Here is a 24,298-nt window from a genome sequence, read left to right on the forward strand (position 1 = left end):
GCTCACATAGGTGGTTACAGAAATATTTGCATCTGAAACGTCTGCCTGGCTTTAAAGTTATGGAAAACATGACGGTGAAGGCATTTTTTAACGTCATGAAACAAAATAAAACAAATCTTCTAAAATCCTAATTTAAAAAATGTATTTTCTGATAAATAAAAATGGAGTAAAGGACATTAATTTGTCTCTATTTCATGAAGGAGATGATCAAGTTACAGTAATAACTTCTTTCATATGTCCATAGAGCAAATTTTACAATGAGTGAAAAGTGGGTCAATGGGCATTACGGTGCACAGAAAGTCTGCTACAGCCACAAATTCATCTTTATTGGAATGTTACATGTTGTACCAGCACAAAGTAGTGAATTGAAATTACTGAGTTGGGAATAAAAACAATTTATAGCTTCTAAAAAGTGTGGCATGCATTTGTATTCACTGATAATGCTAAATAATCAATTGAAAACAAGGGATTATAAATACTACAAAGAAAACATGTGTGTCATTTATTATCTATAAAACTGCAGCTATTTCATGGAGGCTTCAGAGATCATTAACATTAATGGAAAAAACAGCATCAGGAAGACCAAGAAATAGAGCAGACCAAACTGGGAGAAAGTAGTGGAGAAGGTTAAAGCGTAGTTAGAACAGTTTGTTAAGCTATAAACATGTCACAGAATGCTGTTAAACACAGTGTCTGAAAATAAAAAGAGTATTACACTGCAACCTGTCCAAGAGTTTTCTATGAAGACCAGCAGCGTGGTCTTCATAGAAAAAGTGTCAAAAAAAAGCCATTTTTGAAGGAAACTCAATGAATTTCAGGGTGCAGCTTCATGCAGATGACATTACTGAAAACTAATGAGAGAAAGTGCAGAACAAATTCTCAGCAGAAGCAGCTGTTGCCAGCGTTGATGGGGGATGGATGTAGCTAAATCCAGGGTAATGATGGAAGAAAACCTGCTAGAGGCTGAATGTAATGATTCAGATCAAATGGTTTAGATCAAAGCAGAGTGATGAGCTAATCAAAGGGAGAAGATCATATTCAATTTAGCAATCTATCATAAGATCTGGGTATTACACATCCACTCTTCCATACATTTTTGCAGAAACTGAAACATTTTGCAATCAAGGCAAATATTTCATGTAGATTTGGTTCTAGAAATGTTTGAGTCATGGTGAAAACATCAGCCCTTTTTGGAGATTTGTAAAAAAGAAAAAAAAAACTCCCTTGCTTTATAGTGGTGTACAACATAAATCCCCATCAAATATGGATGGATGGATGTGGTTGTAATGTGACAAAATGTTAAGTTCAGGGGATACTAATATTTCTGAAAGGTGCAGTAAATTTGTTAATGAAGCATGTGAAAAGGCGATTTGTTCTGTTTTTCATCCTCTCCACACTTTAGTCCTTCAGGTTGTGGAGTTTCCTCTTCATATTCTAATGCTTCACAAAGCTCCTCATATGAGCCGTTCTCTTGAAAAGGCCGAGGCCCAAGGAGCTCCACCATGTCCGTTCTGTCCAGAATCTCTTTTTCTAGCAGACGCTTCGCCACCTGTAAAACAGAAGTGCTCTTTAAAATGCGGAAGTCTGCGTAGGGCACAGCAGGTCAACGGGTCGCACCTTTTCCACCATCTCCTTCTTGTCGACAACAAGCTGAAGTGTTCGCTGGAAGGCGACGTCTACAAGCGAGCGGACCTCCTGATCTATGAGCTGCGCTGCTGACTCACTGTAGGGCTTCTCTGTGACGGCGTTTTGCTGAAGATGGAGGTCAAAAGAAACATGACCCACAGCCTTGTTCATTCCGAACTGAACAACCTGAAGAAGCAAATGGAAATGTTCACTTATAGAGTGAAGGTTTGACTAAAAATCCAACATGCGAGACAAACGTTTCAAATTATGTTAAATCTCGGCGGCGGTCCGGACTGCTCATTGAGCTGATTACCTGCTCGTACGCCATCTGTGTGACTTTCCTGAGGTCGTCCTGGGACCCGGTGCTGACTCGTCGAAAAAAAACCTGCTCGGCCACGCGTCCTCCTAACATCATGCACATCCTGTCGAACAGCTGGTCCTGGTTCAGCAGGTGCAGCTCCTTAGATAAATACTGTGCATAGCCCAAACCTCTCCCCCGAGGAGCAATGGAAACCTGACGGTAACGTAAAGTAAAAATCTTCCAAATCAGATAAATAAATGTAATTACTAGGAGCTTATTGGATTATCCGGACCGGGTCCAAGGGAATACCTTAAGCAGTGGTTCTGCATGCTCCAGGAACCATCCTGCTACGGCATGACCAGCCCTGTGATACGCCACGGTTGTCTTTTCTAGAAGCTGTAACGGCTGAGTGTTTTTATCCAGACCTCAGATAAAAGAAGGTGCCTTACAGAATCAGTACTTGGCAAAATAATATTCCAAAAATGTTGCATGAAATGCCTTATTTTATTACATTGTTTAAAAATAGATACAAATAGTATGTATTCACATCAAAAAGTGATTTTGTGACACATGATGTAAGAAAACTTAATGCTGTTAACATCTGGTGGGTGAATCCGCACAGAAACATTCACTATGAAAGAAAATAATCCAGTCATGAAAAAATGATATTAAATAATCAGTTCTTTATTAAAAGATGCTTTCTTTTAATAAAGAAAGCATTTTGATATCAAATGCTTTTTTTTTTTACAAAAGAGTTGAACTTCGACAACAAAAATGAACATTGTTGCTTAATAAAATTATTCATGTTAGTTTTAGGTTGACTTACCTCCAATGACCCTCTCCACAGCCTGCTCAAAGTGCTCAGCACTGATGCACTGGCTGACATGACGTGCAGCTCTCAGTGCAGCTTCATTACAAACATTGGCAATTTCAGCCCCTAACACACAGGAGAAACAGCCACAATGTATCTAGTGAAACTGACTAAAGCTGGGACTAAATCGTTTTGTTCCAGCCTCTGCAGCAAAACGTTCAGCTTTTTTTGGAAAGTTAAGCGGTAAAATTAGCATCAGCAACAAATGCATGAGCCCCACTTTCCATTCTTACCTGTAAAACCCGGGGTCTGTGCAGCTAACTTCCTGGACAAAGCTTCTAGGTTTAAACAAGGCTCCAACTTCAGAGGTCTCAGATGCACTTTGAAGATGGATGCTCTGCCTTTTATATCAGGCAGGCCTACAGGAAAGAGAAAACAAGCCTGGTATGAATTTTACAGTACATTTCTACTGGAAAACCAAGTTCATTTGCTGGAGGAGGAAACTGTCATCTGAATATCTAAATGAACTCAAAAAGTAGTGACACAGAACTGTGAAAAGGGGAGCTTACATTGAAATTATATTCAACTGTCTAAATAACTTACAAGCTATAAATTTAAAAGATCTTAAGGAGAACCTTTCTTTGTAAGGTATCTCAAATAACAATGTTTATTCCTTAAATTTAAAAGGTTTGTGACGTTACAACTACAAACTTTAATATGTTTAAAGTCACATAAGTGATTTTTTTCTTTGCAAGCTGATAAAATACATTCTTTGTAAAACATTAATTTATTTACGAAAATAAAAATGCTGCAAAAAAAGGCAACTGAGTAGAAACAGGTGAAATAAGTCTTGAAACAGGTATTAACCTTGCAGATTAACATGATCTAAGTCTGTAGAGTTCTGCAGAAAGAAAGATATACAACTAACTGCAACTTCAAATTAGTAATAAACAAGATACTCAAAAGCAAAACCCTCTGATTTACTGTTAACATTAGTCCCAACCCGAAGGTTGGTCTCCAGTTATCTTACCATTATTTCATAAAAGAATCGGTTTCAATCAATTATCATATTTGTTTTTGTCAGCAATAGACCAGCTTGTTACGAGCAAATCAGATTTTAACTGGAACAAAAACGATCAACCATCTCCACCAAAACATAAAAGCAGCCAGACAAACACAGCATGGCTTAAATGACATTAGAGGAGAGCAGAGATGAGAAAATATGTGCAAATTTGATAAACTTCAAAGACTAAGCTTGGCATCTTATCTACAGAAAAAAAAACTAACACTGTTATGCCCGGGCGTTGTTGCGACTGCTGTCGAGTTACAGCAGCAACAACGACGACACTCATGCGACACAGCATGAAAAAGCACCATGTAAACAGGAAAATGTTGCAATTAAAATTAAATTGTTGTAAAACACTTACATAAGAGTAGAAAGTTATACAACAAGACGGGGAATAAATGAAAGGGAAGTGAGATTCCCAAGAGTTCAGAGAAGAGTCTGTGCTGTACTTCACCCAAATATACATGTCGATCAAAGCGGCCGGGTCTCAGCAGAGCCGGATCTAGGACATCAGCTCGATTAGTGCCGGCTAGCACGACAATGTCGGTGCTGCTGTTGAATCCTGCAGTCATACAAATAGGCCGGGGTTTTAAAATGTTGCCTAAGGAATTGGAAAAATAAATGTGCTTAATTGCTCACCATCCATTTCCACAAGCAGCTGGTTCAGAGTGTTTTCCTGCTCGCTCTGCCAGCCAAAGCTCCCGCTGCCTCTTTTCCTGCCGACCGCATCGATCTCATCGATAAAAACAATGCAGGGGGCCATCTTGCGGGCCATGGCAAACACATCTCTCATCTGACAGAAGACCAGATCATAAGCGATTTGTAACACGGACAGATCATTTTTTTAGGCAATTTGTGAGAATGGAGGACTGACCCTTGCAGGGCCCACCCCAGCAAAAACTTCCTGAAACTCGGAGCCATTAACTGTGATGAAGGGGACACTGGCCTCCCCTGCTGTGGCCTTCGCCAGCAACGTCTTCCCAGTACCAGGGGACCCAGATAACAGCGCACCCTGAAAAGACAAAATGCATGTCATGAGTAGCATGTCAAAATAATCGTGACAGTAGAAATCTGAGACGCAATCAAATATGAAAACACGCACAGACTTACCTTTGGGATCTTGGCTCCCAACTCCCGGTACTGATTTGGGTTTTTCAGAAAATTCACGAACTCCAAGATCTCTAGTTTGGCCTCTTCGCAGCCTGCCACATCCTTAAAGCAAACATTTCCAAAGTCTTTAATTATCTTTGCTTTAGATGCTTTCATGCTGAATGGATTTCCTTTCAAACTGCCGCCGTGTGCCCCGGCTATGGGCCCCTGTCGCTTTGCAAATAGTAAGAAGCCAGCCAAGAGGAACGTAGGGAGAACACTTAAAACCATCGTCCTGAGGAGGAATGAAAAGGAAGTTGGTGTTAGGACAGATGCTGGAGAAGAAAATCTAATTTACATGTTGCTTCAGCTTGAGGAAAGACTCTCACCCGTCACTTTCACTGGTGTAGAGGACGGGTACTTTCTGTGTGGAGTCCAGGCCCATTTCCTCCTGAACCATCTCCAACTTGTGTTCAAATGAGGCCACGCTGCCAATGTTAAACCACAAATAATCCTGAAACACAAAACCAAAAAATGGCATAAGAAGTGGCCCCTTCCTGAAGAGAGTCAGGTCACGGCACAGTATTATCTTACTAACCACTTCTGATGAGTTCACTCCATCGGCCGGAAACACTTTGACGTACTGTTTATTGACCACAGCTACACGACCAACCTGTGTGAACAAAATGATCTGTTTACACTATTGATGAAAGGAGATTAGCTGAGAAAGACTCCAGGAGCGGCACTGAACTAGACTTACCACGCCTTTGCTCAGATACAGAACAAAATCCTGCCAGGAGATCTGGACTCCAGTTTCCCTGAAGTGGAAGTACAAAAAGGCCGTGGTCATGCCCGCAGCGCCGAGAGCAAAGTTCTGCACAGTCCTTTCATCAAAGGCAAAATCTTTCTGGAGGACGAGGAAACGTTGAAATGAGAACAGATGAATCAGAGCTTCTGACCACTGTCACATTAAGTTTTAAATATTAAACCAAATGAAGCCCAAATTAAAGGTAAAACCTTCCACCACATAAGTAAAGGTGAAAATGGTCAACTTAGTTAAAACCTTAAAGCTCAACCATTATTTCACCTACTTAGCTTTAAGCATCACATCAACAATACCATGTTACTACAGACTAAGGGTTTTGTCATTTCTGAAAAATGTAATTAAACTGTGTAATTGTGGTGAAATGTGAACTATTTCATAAATATATTAATTATATATTAATTAAATATATTAATTCTGACTTCTACATTTTCTATGCACTGTAAAAAAAAAACGTCTCTAACTTGTACACTAAAATTCTGGCAACAACAGCTGAAGGTCTTTTACCGTAAATTAGAGACTTTCTTTTTTTACAGTGCAGCAATTTTTTTACACCTTCACTTTGAGCATTAAGTATTAAAAATCCCTCCGTATCCATACGAGCAGTAAATCACCTTTTCAATTTAAATGCTTATGCCCCGCTTTTACTTGCATCCACAAACAGAACCGAATCTTTAGCTGAACAAAACGTGTCACTGTTATAAGAAAACAATGTGAATTTCAACAACTTTGGAACATTTCTATTTGAAACCATGTTGGACCCAGTATGAAGCCTTACAGGCCCAGAGGTTCTGAAAGCAACATAAACTGCTTTAAGTCTTTGATCTATAGGATTAAGTTCTTTTTTTTTTTAATTTATAAACCTTTTATTGCTTTGTTTATCCATAAAATGCTCAGCATTTGGAAACAAACTTCCTATTTTTTCACATTGTGGTAGAAAACAACAAAGCCTGTCCCTCCTTAGTAAATCAGAACAATCTTTCATTAACAATTTATTGGATAAAAAGGGTTTTCTTTGTTTAGCTATAGGCCAGTAAAGTTACAGTCAATTGAGCCTCGTTTCAAATATTGCTTTATAACAAATAAACTGCATAATTATAAAACATAATTTAATTATTAAATATTATCTTCTCATTTGAAGATAAAAAAAGACATTCCTGTGCTTTTCTTATCCAATCTTTCTTTTCTATGAAAGTGTTAAACTATCGCATACAACTTTATTTTACAAAACAAGATAAACGAGTCTCACGTGTTTAAAGAATGTGCAGAACATTTTGACAACATAACTAAAGTAGAGTCTTCACCTTGAATCGTTTCCACCACTGAGATCTCTCCTTTTCTCCTCCTCCTCTTTCACCCCTGCCATCATTCCCTTCACGCCTTTCGGTTCGAAGTGAGTCTTGCTCTCTACTTCTTTTATCTAAACAACAAAAACCAGATATAAATTGCAGAAAAGCAAACCACATAGCAATTTAAGAAATGCCTCTCTTAATGAGGACTTTTTTTTTTTTCTTCCTTCACTTTCTGCTGATGTTCGGCTGCCAGTTCCTTCCTTTCTCTTCGGGAACAACTTTTCAAAACCTGAAAGAACAAAGGAAGTTAGGAAATCAGATGGCTAACACTGGCCAAAAATATTTGGGTCACTGGGCCTGGTCAGTCGGATTCATTGTATTGTGTGACAGAGTAAGATGGCTTGCTGAGTGCTTCGCGTACCTTTCAGAGGCCTGTTTGAGCAGAGCAGCCGTGCAAAGCTGTGTTGATGCAGTTCTCCACATCTTCCCTGAATGAGCAATGCCATCTGCAGTTAAAAATATTTGACAGGAAATGAACATCACCAAGGTATTAGCAGAAAAGGTTCACTAAAAGCCCTACGATTTATGGCAAGCGAGGAGTTGTTAGGAAAAATCCACCACCTGTTTTCTTCCAAACTTTACAGGATTATTGAAATCTTATTACATTAGTTAAGTCCTTGTTGCACTAAACTGTGGGACATTTCACCTCGTTTTATGAGGTAACAATGGCCTTGCTAGTATCTCAAAGACAATAATATTGTTTTAGTCAATCTAACATAACATATTGACTCTTCTGTCCATAATTTGTGCAAAAGCAGAAAGGGAAAAACTTTTCCCACTGCAATGCTAAAAAGAGACTTCCTTCTCATCCATCATGTTAAACTAAGGACTGCAAAAAGAACATCATGGAACTGAGGAAACTGTCTCATAAACTACATAATCAAAAGAACCGGGCCTCTTGGTCCCAGGAGAATACAAACAGCCGAGGAATGATGCAGAAGCAGAGCTACTGTTGTTTGTTTGTTTGGGGCTTTGAAGGGCAGCTGTCAGCAGAGATGCAAAGTTTTTTCTCACGACAGATATGTTCATGGCTCATTGTAGGAACTCACGCATCTTACAGCAACTGCATTTTTCTATGTAGAAATATATATATATTTTTGCAAAGTTATACATTGTTATACATGCATCCATTTTACTTAAAACATTTCTTCTTACCGAAGCCCCTTTGGAGCGCAAAGTAGCTGAAACTGTGAAAAAGTTTTGTCTCCACGTCCGAACCGTCCGCGCTCGGTTCCGAAAAGACCACATGCTGAGGACGAGGATTCCTGTCAGACAGAATAACGAGGAGCCACAGTCCCCCTCATATCTGCTCCCATCTGCCCGCAGACGCGCATCGGATGAGCGGAGAGGAAGCTGTGCTTTGCACTCATTAAAGACCAGCGCAGCGCGCACCTAAGAACAAGTTCAAACCAAAGATCTCGCGAGATGAAAGTTAATTGAAGACGCATTTAAAGTGGAATGTAAATAAATATATCTCGAACATATTTCAGTTTATTACCATTATTTATCTGGTGTCTACTTTTCTAGTTTATGGCTTTGTTTCAAGATAGCACCGGACGTCTCCAAAGGGACACCCTCTTCATGTGACCTCACAACATTTTTGTTATGTAATCTGACTAAACTAATGCAAAAGCTTCAATTTGGATGCATGCTTGAATGTGCTGAAAAACAAAATTGCTTTTCATCCTCAGCTGTCTGAGACTTTTGACGGTTTTAAGTCAAAATTGATGGACATTTGAAACTGCTCATGTTTCAGCTCTCTTAACAAAACCTTTAGAGCCACGTGGGTACAGTGCTCCATTGGTGATGTGCAATCTGAAAAAAACTTCTCCTCTCATCTTTTTACCACATTTGAATAAATGTGCCTTTACCAGCATCATGTAATGGGTGTTTCACTGGTGCACTTCACAAATCAGATGGCATTTTCTTTTTGACAGGAAAGATTATGTTAAAATATAGAAAAAAAAAAAAAACATTTCAAAACATTAGCCATAAAGTTTATTTATTTCATGCACTGACCAGTCGTTTTACAACAAGGCATTGCTTTCACCAACAGCATGTATGGTCATTAAGTTAAAAAAAAACAACAAAAATAAAACCCAATATATTTACAGTACTACAGCGCTGCTGAAAAAATAACACAGCCAAAACATTGATATTTTAAAACAAATACTTTGTTCAAATGGTTAACAAAATTGCCACCTTATAAACTCCTCATGTCTACACAAAACTTGTTCTCAATAGCATAAGACTGAAACCATCAACACAATGACATGAAGATGTTTGGATAGCAGCTGAACATCCAACCCATTAGCTACATCCTGAATGTACGGACGAGTTCACAGATTTAAATAACAGAGAAGCAAAATTAACTCCTTTAGTCCAAACTGTACTGCAGAGGCATGCTTCGGTTAACCTGTTAGTGCAGATTCAGAATATTGTTATAATCACTTCTTTTTTTTTTTATCTCATCAAATTATAATAGTTAAAGTTTATTCCTCTACTAACTGACTGACAGAAATATGAGCATAAATGCATACTGAATGATGCAAATAAATATTGCTGTTTGCCCTGTAGTTGTGTTTATGTAAAGACTTCATAAACTATTTAAAACTGATTATTAGGGTTTGATTTGAAAAAAAAAAGAAGAAAATATTCTGAAAGAACCTGCAGAATCAGGACAGAATTAAAATCTGTATTTTTCTGTTTAGTTTTGCCACAATAATCGATATTGAGCACATGATTTTAGTTTTATATGAAAAATCACAAAACAAGAAGATGAGTAGTATATTTATGATGGCTAACATTTTTCCATGTTGTAGTGAAAAGCAGGGAATTTCGACTTAATACATCAAAACATTTTATTAAAGGACATACGTTTAGCTGCAAGAAGAGAAATACACAGTTTCTTCTGGCGTCATCTTGGACTCATGTCAAGAAATTGTTCTAAAGGGAACTGAAATGTGATCTTACACCAGGAGCCATGTTCACAAATATTCCAACAGTAGCACTGGGTCACCTGAGACGCACAAGAACGTTCAGTACACCAGGTTCTAAATGTTTTAGTTCCCTGTTTCACATTGTAGTGCACAGAAGAGAAAAAGACAAATCAAAAAACAAGTCAAACATAATACCGAGACGGGAAGCTAGTTTGGCCCCGACTAAGAGTAATGAACATGTTATAAAAAACAACTTGTGCTTCTTCCTGGAGTCTAGCTCATTTCTCTTCTTCCACCTCATCCTGTTGGCGGTCAGTCATTCGAGCGCATCGTGGACAGGTGGTAGAGTTGTCATAGTAGCAGTCTCTAAACACATACACGATATATGCAAAATATAGACAAGTTAAACAGTTGCTTTCTTAACTAGAAGAATGACTCAGCAACTGCAAATAATACAGATACTTGATTTGTTTATGTCTTTAAACTTGTAAAAGTGGTGAGAGGGTCAGTTGAGTTTGCTTCTCCGGCCTACATGTGTTAAGTATCTGCTTAAGGCTTACGACTGTTTCCCATCAGGCATTTTGTGGTGCTCTGCAGGACGACGGGTCTCTGGGTGGCTTTTAGTGGCCATCTGATCCCTCTGTGGTCAAAGCAACAGCTGTGTCTGTTTTGTCTGCATGAATTTGAGATTATTCCCAGTGCCATGACCAAATGAAAGAGATCCTGAATAAAAGGTGTAAAAATTATCTTCCTCTTACGTGGAGAGAGTTTAGATTTATGGCCTGAGCCAAATCCAACCTGAAATTCGGGCCAGATCAGGTCAGATTTACTGGCTTACTATTGCAATATGTACAGTCAAATGAGAATGTACAATAAAGTTCTGTTAATCTACTTATCACAGCCTAAATGGAGGATTAGACAGATGAATACCCAGGGGTGTCAAACTCACTTTCATTTCAAGCCACATCAAGATCACAAATGTCCTCAAAAGGCCGGTTGTGGGAGAACGTATTAATAAAACTACCCATTAACAAACTGTTAGGGTATTAATGAAAAGCTGTCTCTGAATTCAAATTGAATTGAAATTAAATACTATTGAACGTCTTTTCATATTGAAGCAATTTGGCAGTTTACAGCTAAAAACTACTGATTGATAAAATCATCTTTAAGAACACAACTGTCATCTTGAACGTTATTTTTTTATGCTTCCTTCTAGAATCTAGAGGGCCGCATAAAAACATATGACGGGTCGATTTTGGCCCTCGGGCCTTGAGTTTGACACATGGTTTAACCTGTTGAGGAAATAAAGGAAGTTAATCAGACTGACACAAACACAGTCTGACTTACTGTGTTAATCAGCGGCTTTGCCCTGCTCTGCTCGAGATTTCCTTACGTCTACAATTTCAGCCTTAAAAGTTGAGAGATTTCAGTTTAATTCAGTTTAAAAGGTTGGTGGCTCCTCACCTGTGGAAGACGGCAGAACACTCGTGGCACACTGAGGTGTGACTGTCAAACGGAAACAAGATGTCTCCCTCCTTACAAAGCTCACAGACAAAGCCTTTGGCCTGACAACGCTACACACACACCACACACACACACACAAGTACAACACAGAAACGGAACAAGAGTGGCATCAAGTTTAGATACTTAATGAATGATATTTTTAACTGGTCCCGTAGCTAAAGTGCGAATAGAAAGCTGTATAACGTTTAGTGGACTGGGCTCACCTCGCAGTCCAGCTTGATGTGCTTGGCAAATGTTGTGTGGATCTCAGTGAGGGAGCAGCTCAGCCTCCCAGTGGAGATGTCGATCAAATCCTGTAGTGAGTACATGTCGTCGTTTTCAACAAAGTGCTGGCGATCCTGCAGCTGTGGAGCAGAAACACAAAGGAAACATGAAGCAAAACCAGAGCAGTGTAGCCTAGAACCTGTGCAGGCAACTTGAACGCAGCAACTCTCAACTTTGAAAGAAACGGGTGAATTATAAATTAGGAAACGGATAATTAAAATAGTCACTTGTATGTTCTAACGTGTTTAAAGTTTTTATTTCTAGGTTTCCCATTCCTTCTCCTGAACAAAGAAACTTCTGTTTTGGTGCTCAAATGGCAAAAGTGGTGATTATTTATTATTCTGTAATCATTCATCTTTAACAAGATAGTAGCCCAATAATAATGTGTTCATGGACATAACAGAGTAGAATTGAAATGTTTGAAAATTATGAGTTTCTATATAACCAAAGCAAATACTAACCATAAAATAATAATTTAAAAAATCCAAAGAGGATTGTTGAAATTAAAATGCTCAACATTTGAGAGATTCTATTAAACACTACCGCCTAGATACTTTTACTAGGTGCACAATTCCACCACAAGAGGGAAAATGTTTCACTCTGTTTTACTGATTAAAAAGAATGCTGCTAAGTCATTTTGATGTTTGTTAAGTTGATAACTCAAATAGTTACTGACCTGCAGCAGCAGCCGAGCCTCCATCGCCTCCTTGCAGGTAATGAAATAAGGTTTCATCAAGAGGATATCATGGCGAAGTTTCTGTGAATCCAAGACACATACAAAAATAAATGTTGTTGTTGGAACTCCCAGCATGAGATCGCCACCCTCAATTAAAAATGTGGTTTTTTCTCATTACAATTATCAGCAGCTGTAAAACAAATTTATGAAGAACCAAAATATTAATGAGACAAAAAATCTTTAACAGAAGCCATTTTGTTACATATCACTCAAAAGTTTACAAGTGCTAAGAACAGCTCTCTCTGTTTTACTTAAATATCATATAAAACTCACAAAATCAGTCTGTAACAACAGCAGTATTAAAGAGAACTAGAACATTTCTGAAAAAAATTAAACAGGGCCTGCCAAAGTGTCGGCTGGAACCCAGTGTTCTGATGCTAAAAATTAGCATAAATGCTAAATAAGATACAATGTACTCAATAACAGGTGGAGAGTCACAAGCATGTTAAATTTAGTGTATAAGCTCAAAGTAGCCAAAATGTTGTCAGTGGCATGGGGTGTAACTAGCATGTTGTCTTACATTGACTTCCTCCATTCAGTGTGCTGAACATGGCTAGTAAATAAACAAAATAACTAAACAATATATTTTAGGGAAATGGTTACTGGTAAGGTGGGCAGTAGCTTCTGGTTGTAAATATATTATAAAACAGACATTCAACACAAATGTAAAAATCTGATTTATACTTCGTGGCAGTTCGTTACCAGAAAAAAAACGCTCATCTCTTAGCACCAAATTAATTATTGCTCATAAAACATAAGCTCTTTTGAAATACTCCTTACCTGCTTAGACACAAGAAATTTGCAGCTGATAAATTTTGCAAAAGTAAAAATCAGATGTTTACTTTGCGGCACTTTGTTAACAGAAAACGCGCTCATCTCTTAGCAGCAGATCTCCTATGCTCTGCTATGGCAGGCTCCAATTAGGAAGGTTTAAAAATATATAAAGCAATTTCAGCTGTGTTTCAGCACTGGGTAACATTTAATTTGAGTTTTCTAATGTACCTTTAGGTGTAACAGAGCTGGTTTGAGAGCAGCAATCCAACAAAGAAGGGTTTAAAATGAGCTACCAGGTCAAAACTCTACACATGTCCCCAAAATTGTGAACTCAAAGTGAAATTTAAGATTTTTAGGAAGAGAAATAAATCAATTTCCTCACCCTGATCTCAACCAGTTCCTCCACAAAGTTGAACAAAAGTGGGTTGATTTCTTTCAGCTTCAGCACAGGTCGAGGCATCATGAGCGTCAAGTAACGCATGGAGGAACGACAAACCTGGAACAGAGAAAATGTCCTCTGAGAAAAGATACTTTTACACAAGAAACAAAGATGTACCTTTCTTATTATTATATATCTAGCACTCACTTCCCAAAAAAATTGAGAATAGTGTCAGTGCCATTTTTAAGCAATCTCTGAAGTGGTCAAAAACAAAAATCTTGATTGGTTGTGGTCTAACAATCACTTAAATTTTTGGTGAAATCGCCATCCATCCATCCATCCATCCATCTTCTTCCGCTTATCGGAGGTCGGGTCGCGGGGGTAGCAGCTTCAGAAGGGAGGCCCAGACTTCCCTCTCCCCAGCCACTTCGTCCAGCTCCTCCGGGGGAATCCCGAGGCGTTCCCAGGCCAGCCGAGAGACATAGTCCCTCCAGCGTGTCCTGGGTCTTCCCCGGGGCCTCCTCCCGGTGGGACGTGCCCGGAACACCTCACCAGGGAGGCGTCCAGAAGGCATCCTGACCAGATGCCCAAGCCACCTCAACTGGCTCCTCTCGATGTGAAGGAGCAGCGGCTCTACTCTGAGTCCCTCCCGGATGACTGAGCTTCTCACCCTATCTCTAAGGGAGAGCCCAGCCACCCTACGGAGAAAACCCATTTCGGCCGCTTGTATCCGCGATCTCGTTCTTTCGGTCATGACCCAAAGCTCATGACCATAGATGAGGGTGGGAACGTAGATCGACCGGTAAATCGAGAGCTTCGCTTTTTGGCTCAGCTCTCTCTTCACCACGACGGACCGGTACAGCGCCCGCTTGACAGCAGACGCTGCGCCAATCCGCCTGTCGATCTCCCGCTCCCTTCTTCCCCCATTCGTGAACAAGATCCCGAGATACTTAAACTCCTCCACTTGGGGCAGGACACCCACCCTGACCCGGAGAAGGCACTCTACCCTTTTCCGGCTCAAGACCATGGCCTCGGATTTGGAGGCACTGATCCCCATCCCGGCCGCTTCACACTCGGCTGCGAACCGATCCAGCGAGAGCTGCAGATCACGATCTGATGAAGCCAAAAGGACCACATCGTCTGCGAAAAGCAGAGATGAGATCCTAAGGCCACCAAATCGGATTCCCTCAACACCTTGGCTGCGCCTAGAAATTCTGTCCATGAAAGTGATGAACAGAATCGGTGACAAAGGGCAGCCCTGGCGGAGTCCAACTCTCACCGGAAACGAGCCCGACTTACTGCCGGCAATGCGGACCAGACTCTGACACCGGTCATACAGGGACCTGACAGCCCGTATCAAAGGGCCCGGTGCCCCATACTCCCGGAGAACCCCCCACAGGGCTCCCCGAGGGACGCGGTCGAACGCCTTCTCCAAGTCCACAAAACACATGTAGACTGGTTGGGCGAACTCCCATGCACCCTCCAGGACCCTGCTGAGGGTGTAGAGCTGGTCCAGTGTTCCACGACCAGGACGAAAACCACACTGCTCTTCCTGAATCCGAGGTTCGACTATCCGACGGACCCTCCTCTCCAGGACCCCTGAATAGACCTTGCCAGGGAGGCTTAAGAGTGTGACCCCTCTATAATTGGAGCACACCCTCCGGTCCCCCTTTTTGAACAGGGGGACCACCACCCCAGTCTGCCAATCCAGGGGAACTGCCCCCGATGTCCATGCGATATTGCAGAGTCGCGTCAACCAACACAACCCTACAACATCCAGAGCCTTAAGGAACTCCGGGCGGATCTCATCCACCCCCGGGGCCCTGCCACCGAGGAGCTTTTTAACCACCTCGGCGACCTCGCCCCCAGAGATTGGAGAGCCCAACCCAGAGTCCCCAGGCTCCGCTTCCTCAGTGGAAGGCATGTTGGTGGGATTGAGGAGGTCTTCGAAGTACTCTGCCCACCGGCCCACAACGTCCCGAGTAGAGGTCAGCAGCACACCATCCCCACTATAAACAGTGTTGGTGCTGCACCGCTTCCCCCCCCGAGACGCCGGATGGTGGACCAGAATCGCCTCGAAGCCGTGCGGAAGTCTTTCTCCATGGCCTCTCCAAACTCCTCCCACACCCGGGTTTTTGCCTCAGCAACCGCCCGAGCCGCACGCCGCTTCGCCCGCCGGTACCCATCAGCTGCTTCCGGAGTCCCACAGGCCAAAAAGGCTCGATAGGACTCCTTCTTCAGCCTGACGGCATCCCTCACCGAAGGTGTCCACCAACGGGTTCGAGGGTTGCCGCCGCGACAGGCACCGACAACCTTGCGGCCACAGCTCCGATCGGCCGCCTCGACAATGGAGGCACGGAACACGGTCCACTCAGACTCCATGTCCCCCACCTCCCCCGGGACGTGTTCGAAGTTTTGCCGGAGATGGGAGTTAAAGCTCCGTCTCACAGGGGATTCCGCCAGACGTTCCCAGCAGACCCTCACAACACGTTTGGGCCTGCCAGGTCTGACCGGCTTTCGCCCCCACCACCGGAGCCAACTCACCACCAGGTAGTGGTCAGTGGACAGCTCCGCACCTCTCTTCACCCGAGTGTCCAAGACATACGGCCGCAGATCCGATGAAACGATGACAAAGTCGATCATCGAACTGCGGCCTAGGGTGTCCTGGTGCCAAGTGCACATATGGACACCCTTATGCTTGAACATGGTGTTCGTTATGGACAATCCATGGCGAGCACAGAAGTCCAGCAACAGAACACCGCTCGAGTTCAGGTCGGGTGGGCCGTTCCTCCCAACCACGCCCCTCCAGGTCTCACTGTCGTTGCCCACGTGAGCGTTGAAGTCCCCCAGCAGAACAAGGGAGTCCCCAGGAGGAGCACTCTCCGGTACCCCCTCTAAGGACTCCAAAAAGGGTGGGTAATCTGAACTGTCGTTCGGCCCGTAAGCACAAACGACAGTCAGAACCCGTCCCCCCACCCGTAGGCGGAGGGATGCTACCCTCTCGTTCACCGGGGTAAACCCCAACGTACAGGCGCCGAGATGGGGAGCAACAAGTATGCCCACTCCTGCCCAACGTCTCTCTCCCTGGGCAACTCCAGAGTGGAAGTATGTCCAGCCCCTCTCAAGGAGACTGGTTCCAGAACCAGAGCCATGCGTCGAGGTGAGACCGACTATTTCTAGCCGGAACCTCTCGACCTCACGCACTAGCTCCGGCTCCTTCCCCACCAGAGAGGTGACATTCCACGTCCCAAGAGCCAGTTTCTGCAACCGAGGATCGGACCGCCAGGGTCCCCTCCCTTGGCCGCCACCCATCACACAGTGCACCCGACCCCTTTGGCCCCTCCCACGGGTGGTGGGCCCATGGGAGGGGGGGCCCATGTTTCCTCTTCGGGCTGAGCCCGGCCGGGCTCCATGGGTAAAAGCCCGGCCACCAGACGCTCGCCATCGTGCCCCCCCTCCAGGCCTGGCTCCAGAGTGGGGCCCCGGTGACCCGCGTCCGGGCGAGGGAACACCAAGTCCAAGGTTTTCCTTCATCATTGGGGTCTTCGGGCTGCACTTTGTCTGGTCCCTCACCTAGGACCTGTCTGCCTTGGGTGACCCTACCAGGGGCATGAAGCCCCAGACAGCATAGCTCCTAGGATCATTGGGGCACTCAAACCCCTCCACCACGATAAGGTGGCAGCCCATGGAGGAGTGGTGAAATCGCATCATAAACAAAATGCAAAACTTGCAATTCTGTTCTTTTTTTAAAGTAAGAGCATTTCCACATGTACAATGCAAAGAAATCTCATGGGATTAGGATTTAACTGCTGTCTAGCCATAAGAAAACCACCGATCATTAAGCTTACATACCAAACCATTCAAGATTGATTAGACAGTGTTAGGATCTGAGGTGGCAGCAGGTGATCGTGTCTACATTCAGTAACTTTATGTGTCCAAAGCAGCTCTTCAAAGCAATGTGAATCCATGTGATGTCCAAAACAAAAAAAAAAAGAAAAACATGATTTACCGTGAACTGTGTTTTAGTAGTTAACTGAGTTGCTAGGAAAATATACCCATAATCTACCAAATTAGAAAGACCATGAAACTTATTTATTTATTGGCATTCCTCTCAACAAGAAAATAGAAAATAAACTGAATTAAACCGTGAAAGACGCGGAAACATGATTGTAAAATGGGTTGAAATCATGCAGTTATTTTGACTGCCTGGGGTTTCAGTTGCTAAGGTCAGTAAGTCCTGCCTCTGGACTCATTTCCAACAAGTCATTCTTTGGTGCATCAACTTTTATCGCATGCCTGCTGATGATACCTTGCGCGGCTCAAACTCCCAGTTGTGGATGACCCGAGCTGGAATGATAGCCGTGTCGTTCCAGTGGCACGTGCTGCAGTAATACTGGCCTGTGTAATCACATTGCCTGGCCTCGCTGGGAACACCTCCTGGAACATAAACATGGCGCATTACAGTAAAGCTAAAGTAAGTAAAAAAGTAGAGAAATTAAATCATGCAGCAAACAGAATCACAGCCTCATGTTGTTCATTCAGAGATTTAGGATTATACTTACTCTAGTGGAGGGGGAGTACAGGACTCCTGCACATTTCTCAACATACTTTAACAGAATGACATTTATAGGTTCCCCATTCTTATTTTAGCCAAATTTTAAGCAATAAATTCAAAACCTCACAATGAATTAATGGCAGATTTTGACAACTTTCCATCTCATTTGTACTCACTCAGTGAGATAGGAGTGCGGCATTCTGCACAACGGTAGTCTTGTCGATCTAGTCCTATTTCTGGGCAGATGCTTAGTTCATACTCCGACTGGTGGCTCACCTTTGACCGGACGCAGGGCTTCGTGATCTGGTTCATACACTTGCTGTGGCAACGGTAATAGCATCCTGAAACAAGAAAACACAATTGCATGCTACGAAAAGCAAAAAAGAAATATTTTCACTTACTCAGACAAAGATTGCTTTTATCTCGAATGTCTTAGAGAAAGCTTTAGTAAATGTTAAAAAAACTAAAACTTAGTTTCCTTGTGACTTTAAACTGTGATACTCATGAAGTAACAAGAACCTGAACGAAACCTGCTTCACACAAACAAACTGATATTCTCTTTAACTTCCCCTCTAGCAGAATCAGAGCTGAACTGTTCGTTTCATTTCTTCATTTAGACACAAACTGACCTTCAAAAAATTAGTAACAATAAAGTATTATGAACAGAAACATAGGCAATGTTAGTGGGATTTTGGATAATCTTTCTGAGTAAAATAAACCCTTCATTGTATGAAGGGTTTATTTTCAGAGTGAAGCTCGGGTTCGGCGTGGAAAAATGTAATCATCTAGACAAAACAAACGTGCCTCAATCTGTGTGATGATGTAATCAGAAACATGCATATCTGTGTGACGACATCATGGTGAACGTTGTGGTGCAGCTCAAATTATTCTATTCTAAACTTGAAAAATGTGTTCATGAATAAATGCTGCAAACAGTTTCATTAGCAGTTCATATCAAATGCTTTTGAGTTAAACTATTAAAACTCCAGGGTCCAATTAAGTCCTTTAGTGTGAACGACAAACACCTTGTTGCTTTCTACATATTCTGTGGTGCTTTGTAGTTTTCTGCACTAACACACCCTGCAGTGCTGCATCAGTGTATATTATGGTTTACCTGTGCAGGTGTACCAGGTCTGGATTAGACCCCAAATGATGGTACTGCACTTGTCACAGGTCTGTTTCACACTTTTACTCTTCTCTTTTGAAAAGCGGTGCTCCAGTATGACTCTCAGATTAGGCTCATCTTCCTCTGGGTCCTTCAGAGGAAAACAGCAAAATGAGACTCAGATTTTGAGATAATGTGGTTGGGTTTGTGGATATATATCAAAAACAGGGTTTAATTCGAAATAATGATTCATTTCTGTAATCATCATTCATCATATGACCTGAAGTGTAATGCTGTTAGTTCTGAATAATTCCCAGTGTGCCACTCAGATTTGTCAGGAATATTTTGAAGAAGAAAATAAAAAAAGTTACTCAAATAGAAAAATAAAACACAGAGGAACACATCATCCATCCTCCTGAAGCAGCATTAAAACAAACATCCGTGTTGTGTCTTCGTCTCAGTTCTAACCTTAAGTTCCTGCAGTTTAAGTCGCAGGTGGATCAGTTTGACCACAGTGTCTTTTTGTCTCTCTGAATGCTCCGGCAGCTCCAAGATCAGCTTCTTACATTCTTCTATGGCCAGTTTCAGCTGTTCAATGTCCGAAGCCACAAAGGAACCCTGAAAAAACATTTTTTTAAAAACAACAAAAAAAAACATTAATTTAAGATGGAAGTCTTTCTACTTTGCAACAGTTTGATTGAATCTCAGCAACAGCCATTTTGGTTAATGTCCTGTCAGCAACAATGGTTGTATCATGGCTACAGGTTGGAATAAAAGTCAGATTATGTAAGATGATTTGTTTAATTAAACAGATCAAGCAAAAAGTATAACAAGTCATGGTCGAAAAATAAACACCAAACATTTGATTTTGGTCAGTCTTTTTACCCTGCGTCTATTTATGAGAATTTTCAGTGCTCCAAGACATTTCTTAAATTAAGGAGTTCAGCAGTTTAACACTTTCATTGTGTTAAGAGCAAAGCACAGCTTCAGCAACAAAACAGAAACAGGGATTCACTGATCCTGGCCAGTTTACACATCTTACTTTCCAACTGTTACAGAAAAACATTTAAAACTCACCACAGGTCTGGAAAAATGGTCCTCAGCTAGGCCAAGGTCCATGGTGCGGTCAGAACTGTGGGTTTTGGTCCCAGAAAACAGATCAGAGCTTCCTTCTGAAAACACAGAATCACAACTTTAAAGTTAAGTTAAAGTTAAGTACTGGTTGCTCAGTCCTCCATACTGCCTCCACACACAGGAGAATCACAAACTGAGGAACAAACTGAGAATTGTTTTAATTACTGTCCAGTAATGTGTAACCAAGCTGTTTAAAAGGACATGTGATCACCGTCATAACAAAATGTAGATCAGCTGAGTAAATGAACTCTGAAGTTTAATTCATTCTGCTGTCAGTGTTTTTTTTTTACATCCACTTTTTTAATAGTCATTTAGACCAAAAATAATTTCTCCTTTTACCACAAATTCTGCAACTGCCACTTATTTATTTGACTACGCTGTGCATTATGTCAGCAACTAAGCAGTAAGTCATAATCATGTTGCTTTCTGATAAGACATTAAAACTGAAAATCTGACACCAACATGTTTTTTTCAAATGTAAATAAAAGCAGCAGGCTGTTTAGTTTCTAAATTGTTCCTATTTATGAGCCGGTGCCTAGCAACACCATATTAATCCAGATAAAAGGGATTACACTATGGCAAAAATGCACATTGGGTATATATGCTTTACCACATATGCCACATATGCTTTACAAAACTACAAACCACTTGTAAATCCTAGCAGTTATTGCATTTTTTTGTCATTTTAAAGTGAAAATACATAAAACTGCATCAAAATTTAACAGAAAAAAAGGATACATTTTTGTAAAAGCTGCGTTAAATCAATATGAAAAAAAAAACAACAAAAAAACTTGTTAGTCCAAGAAGAATAAACATAACTAAAAAGACTAAAACTTTCTTTTCTTTTTTTTTTTTCGCAAAGACTGAAGATAATCCATTTTAATATCTATCAAATTCATTTGGCTTAAAACTGAAAAATGCAGAAAAATGTATCCTTTACCTGTGTACACTTCAGAGCAAAACATCTTTAACTTGAGTGTCGAATCACTTGCAATGTAAGGATCAGCGCGGATAAAGTGTTTTGAGAAGTTTTGCTTGAGCTCCCAAATCCAACAACCAAGGAAGTGTTACTAATTTCCTGCTTACACTTTTGCTTCTCATTTGTTCTGGTTTAGCTACAACATTTCCCACTTCTTGTTTTACAGGCCTGGAGTTGGTCACAAGAGTCCATTTGGCTTTTTTGTTTTCGCTAGTATTTGACTGACCTTAAAACTGTTTCATTATGTTCAACCATTTCTTAAAAGTGGATTTTAAGAAGGAAAGTCCTGCACCAAATGTGAGGAAGTTTGCAAGGAAGTGACATTAACAAAAAGCAGATAAAGGGGAAGCCCATGAACGCAGAAAAAAATATCCCATAAGAAAAAATAAAATAAAGACTTAAATGTATAAACTTTCTAAAAGTGAAAAGACAATGTTTGTGATGAGTATTTTGTTCTCTCCATTCAATTAGAGACCACATTTGGGAAAGTTTTTAATCTAGAGTCAATCAAATTTTATGTATATATCACCTTTCAGCAACAAGGCATTTCAAAGTGTTTTACATCACAAAATTACAAAGTCATAGAACACACAGTCAACAACATTACATTTTCCACATCAGATTATTTATTGTTTCATGATTAGGTTTCAAACGCAACTCTAACCAGATGGGGTTTTAGTCAAGATTTAAAGGAACTCAGTGTTTCAGCTGTTTTGCAGTTTTCTGGAAGTTTGTTCCAGATTTGTGGAGCATAGAAGCTGAATGCTGCTTCTCCATGTTTGGTTCTAGGGATGCAGAGCAGACCAGAACCAGAAGACCTGAGCGGTCTGGAAGGTTGGTACAACAGCAGCCGGTCTTTAATGTATTGTGGTGCTAAGCCATTCAGTGATTTATAAATAACAGCAGTATTTTAAAGTCTATTCTCTGAGCCACAGGAAGCCAGTGTAGGGACTGTAAAACTGGTGTGATGTGCTCTAACTTCCTGGTTTTAGTCAGAACACGAGCAGCAGCGTTATGGATCAGCTGCAGCTGTCTGACTTTTTAGGCAGACCTGTGAAGACACTGCTGCAGTAATCAATGCAACTAAAGATAAACGCATGGATGAGTTTCTACCCAACTCTTCAGTCAATTCAGTAACAAGTCACTGAGGTCCAAAAGTACCTCAGTGCAGGTTCTGTTGGACCTCTGTATTTTATTTATTTAAGACTGTGGTTCTTCCACAGTCTGTGTTTATATGGATGTCATTGAACACCTTGACTAGGGCAGTCTTCACATTGTTTTTACAGCATAAAAAACAACTGATTTAATGTAGTTTGTAAACTTTTTACAAGATAATTCTTGAATAAGATGATGTATGATAAGTAGACAAACCAAACATAAGTCCAAATCTGTATCCCGATAAGTGATGAGTAAAACAAGCCAGGTTTTTGGTGTTAAACTGTAATTAAATACCTTTCTTTACCAGAAGAAAAAAAACTGTTAACATTTCTCTTATAACTTGTTTTTGTCTCATAGTTATATATTTTTGTTTATACTTGTGTTTTCCTACTTAGCTGTGATTAACAATAATTTTCTTTACCATGTTGCTGGGTTGCCCTCCCTCCTTCAGGTTCTTCCTCTTCTCCACGATCAAAGGGATTGAGGCGAGTTTGACGGAAATGTGCAAGTCTCTCATCATACTCCATTTTATCGGCTACATCTAAGAAAGACAAAAACCAACTAAGGTGACACACAGGCAGTCAAATTCACTTCTCTTGTTCTTGATAGTCAGGGCTAGTTTATAGTGGAAGCTGGCTAGCTAATGTGTCCACTTGCTAACTGTACATTGGAAAATGTTCTGCTGCTATAGAAAATATTATGTCAGTGAAACCCTAATTATGATTTCAACAATCCAGAAAACTAAAGTATGAATGCTTTAGATTCATAGAACTGTATGCCTGGTACCTTTAAAGGTGTCTGTTAAAATTGTTAAAAGCTCACTCAAAGAAGGAATGACTAAAAATGAATGGCAATGACAATGCTTGTCATACAAAGAACTAATTTGCATGTGTTCTCTGTCTCTTCTCAGAATCTGAGAAACAGGAATGAGTTCAGATAATTAAATAACAGCTTAAAGCTTACAGCCAGTGCAAGTAGACGCTTCATCACCTCATTATAAACCAATCAGGACTCCCGTCGAATGGTCACCTAACGCAACGCTTCACATATTACTGCCGAAAATAATCTTGAATATGGAAAACAACAAGTTTCAGCCATCCTACCACCATGAAATGGCAAATAAACACCATCCCGGCTAAGGCTAACGAGCTAACCAGCTTCAAAAAACAGTGTTTTCTTCTGTTGTTTTGATACTAATTCTGACGCATTTCAGAGCGAGTGTGTATAAAAGCTTACCCCGTTCTTTACCGTGTTAACATCAGATAACAAGCAGCTAGTAACGCGTATTTTGTAGCGACTAATATTGTTAATATGGGCTGCTCTCGGAGTGTTGTTTTGCCCCTGTCATCAGCAACATCACAAAGCGAAGTGTAAATTTACCTCCGTCTCAACAGCTGCTTCCGGTTTGTTTCCTTCAGAATAAAACCCTTAGGCGAGCATCTGTGCACTTTTGACGTGGGTTATTTTAAATAAAGTAAAGATTAAGATCAAATCAATGCATTTTATACGTTTAAGAGGGGCTTGATTTGATTTAAATGCAATAACAAAGTTTAAAGTGATGTTTTAAGCTTTTATTTTGAAGTTTTAACATTTTCAGCCCCCAATCCTTCCAATAAAATAGTTGAAATTTGCCTAGTGATTTTTCACTTCATCCTATGTAGAATAGCCAAATAATTACTGCTG

General features: G+C 40.9%; 2 protein-coding genes across 3 annotated transcripts; both read right to left on the reverse strand.

Moving 5' to 3' along the window:
• Positions 1–279: 279 nt before the first annotated feature.
• On the reverse strand, positions 280–8,980 carry LOC114143193 (AFG3-like protein 1). The gene is made up of 17 exons (XM_028015006.1): positions 8,224–8,980; positions 7,430–7,514; positions 7,238–7,297; positions 7,021–7,136; positions 5,654–5,800; positions 5,492–5,566; positions 5,283–5,407; positions 4,915–5,188; positions 4,679–4,816; positions 4,444–4,597; positions 4,259–4,366; positions 3,032–3,157; positions 2,754–2,864; positions 2,237–2,352; positions 1,940–2,140; positions 1,618–1,812; positions 280–1,549 (listed from the first exon to the last, which is right to left on the reverse strand). Exons 1-17 carry the CDS (start codon positions 8,314–8,316, stop codon positions 1,346–1,348), a joined length of 2,328 nt encoding a protein of 775 aa, XP_027870807.1. The 5' UTR covers positions 8,317–8,980; the 3' UTR covers positions 280–1,345.
• Positions 8,981–9,053: 73 nt separating this feature from the next.
• def8 (differentially expressed in FDCP 8 homolog) lies at positions 9,054–23,994 on the reverse strand. Of its 2 annotated transcripts, XM_028015007.1 has the most exons (12): positions 23,852–23,994; positions 23,037–23,156; positions 20,422–20,516; positions 19,813–19,962; positions 19,354–19,495; positions 18,416–18,580; positions 17,994–18,121; positions 13,688–13,801; positions 12,472–12,552; positions 11,735–11,875; positions 11,472–11,581; positions 9,054–10,373 (listed from the first exon to the last, which is right to left on the reverse strand). In XM_028015007.1, the coding sequence occupies exons 2-12, from the start codon at positions 23,140–23,142 to the stop codon at positions 10,286–10,288; spliced, it is 1,320 nt and encodes a 439-aa protein (XP_027870808.1). In that variant the 5' UTR covers positions 23,143–23,156; positions 23,852–23,994; the 3' UTR covers positions 9,054–10,285. The 2 variants fall into 2 exon arrangements, with proteins under 2 accessions (XP_027870808.1, XP_027870809.1); XM_028015008.1 differs by lacking the exons at positions 23,037–23,156; positions 23,852–23,994 and adding an exon at positions 21,419–21,543.
• Between the last annotated feature and the right edge of the window lie 304 nt (positions 23,995–24,298).

Source organism: Xiphophorus couchianus, chromosome 4 (genome assembly GCF_001444195.1).
Source record: "Xiphophorus couchianus chromosome 4, X_couchianus-1.0, whole genome shotgun sequence".
In the NCBI taxonomy this organism is placed as follows: Eukaryota; Metazoa; Chordata; class Actinopteri; order Cyprinodontiformes; family Poeciliidae; genus Xiphophorus; species Xiphophorus couchianus.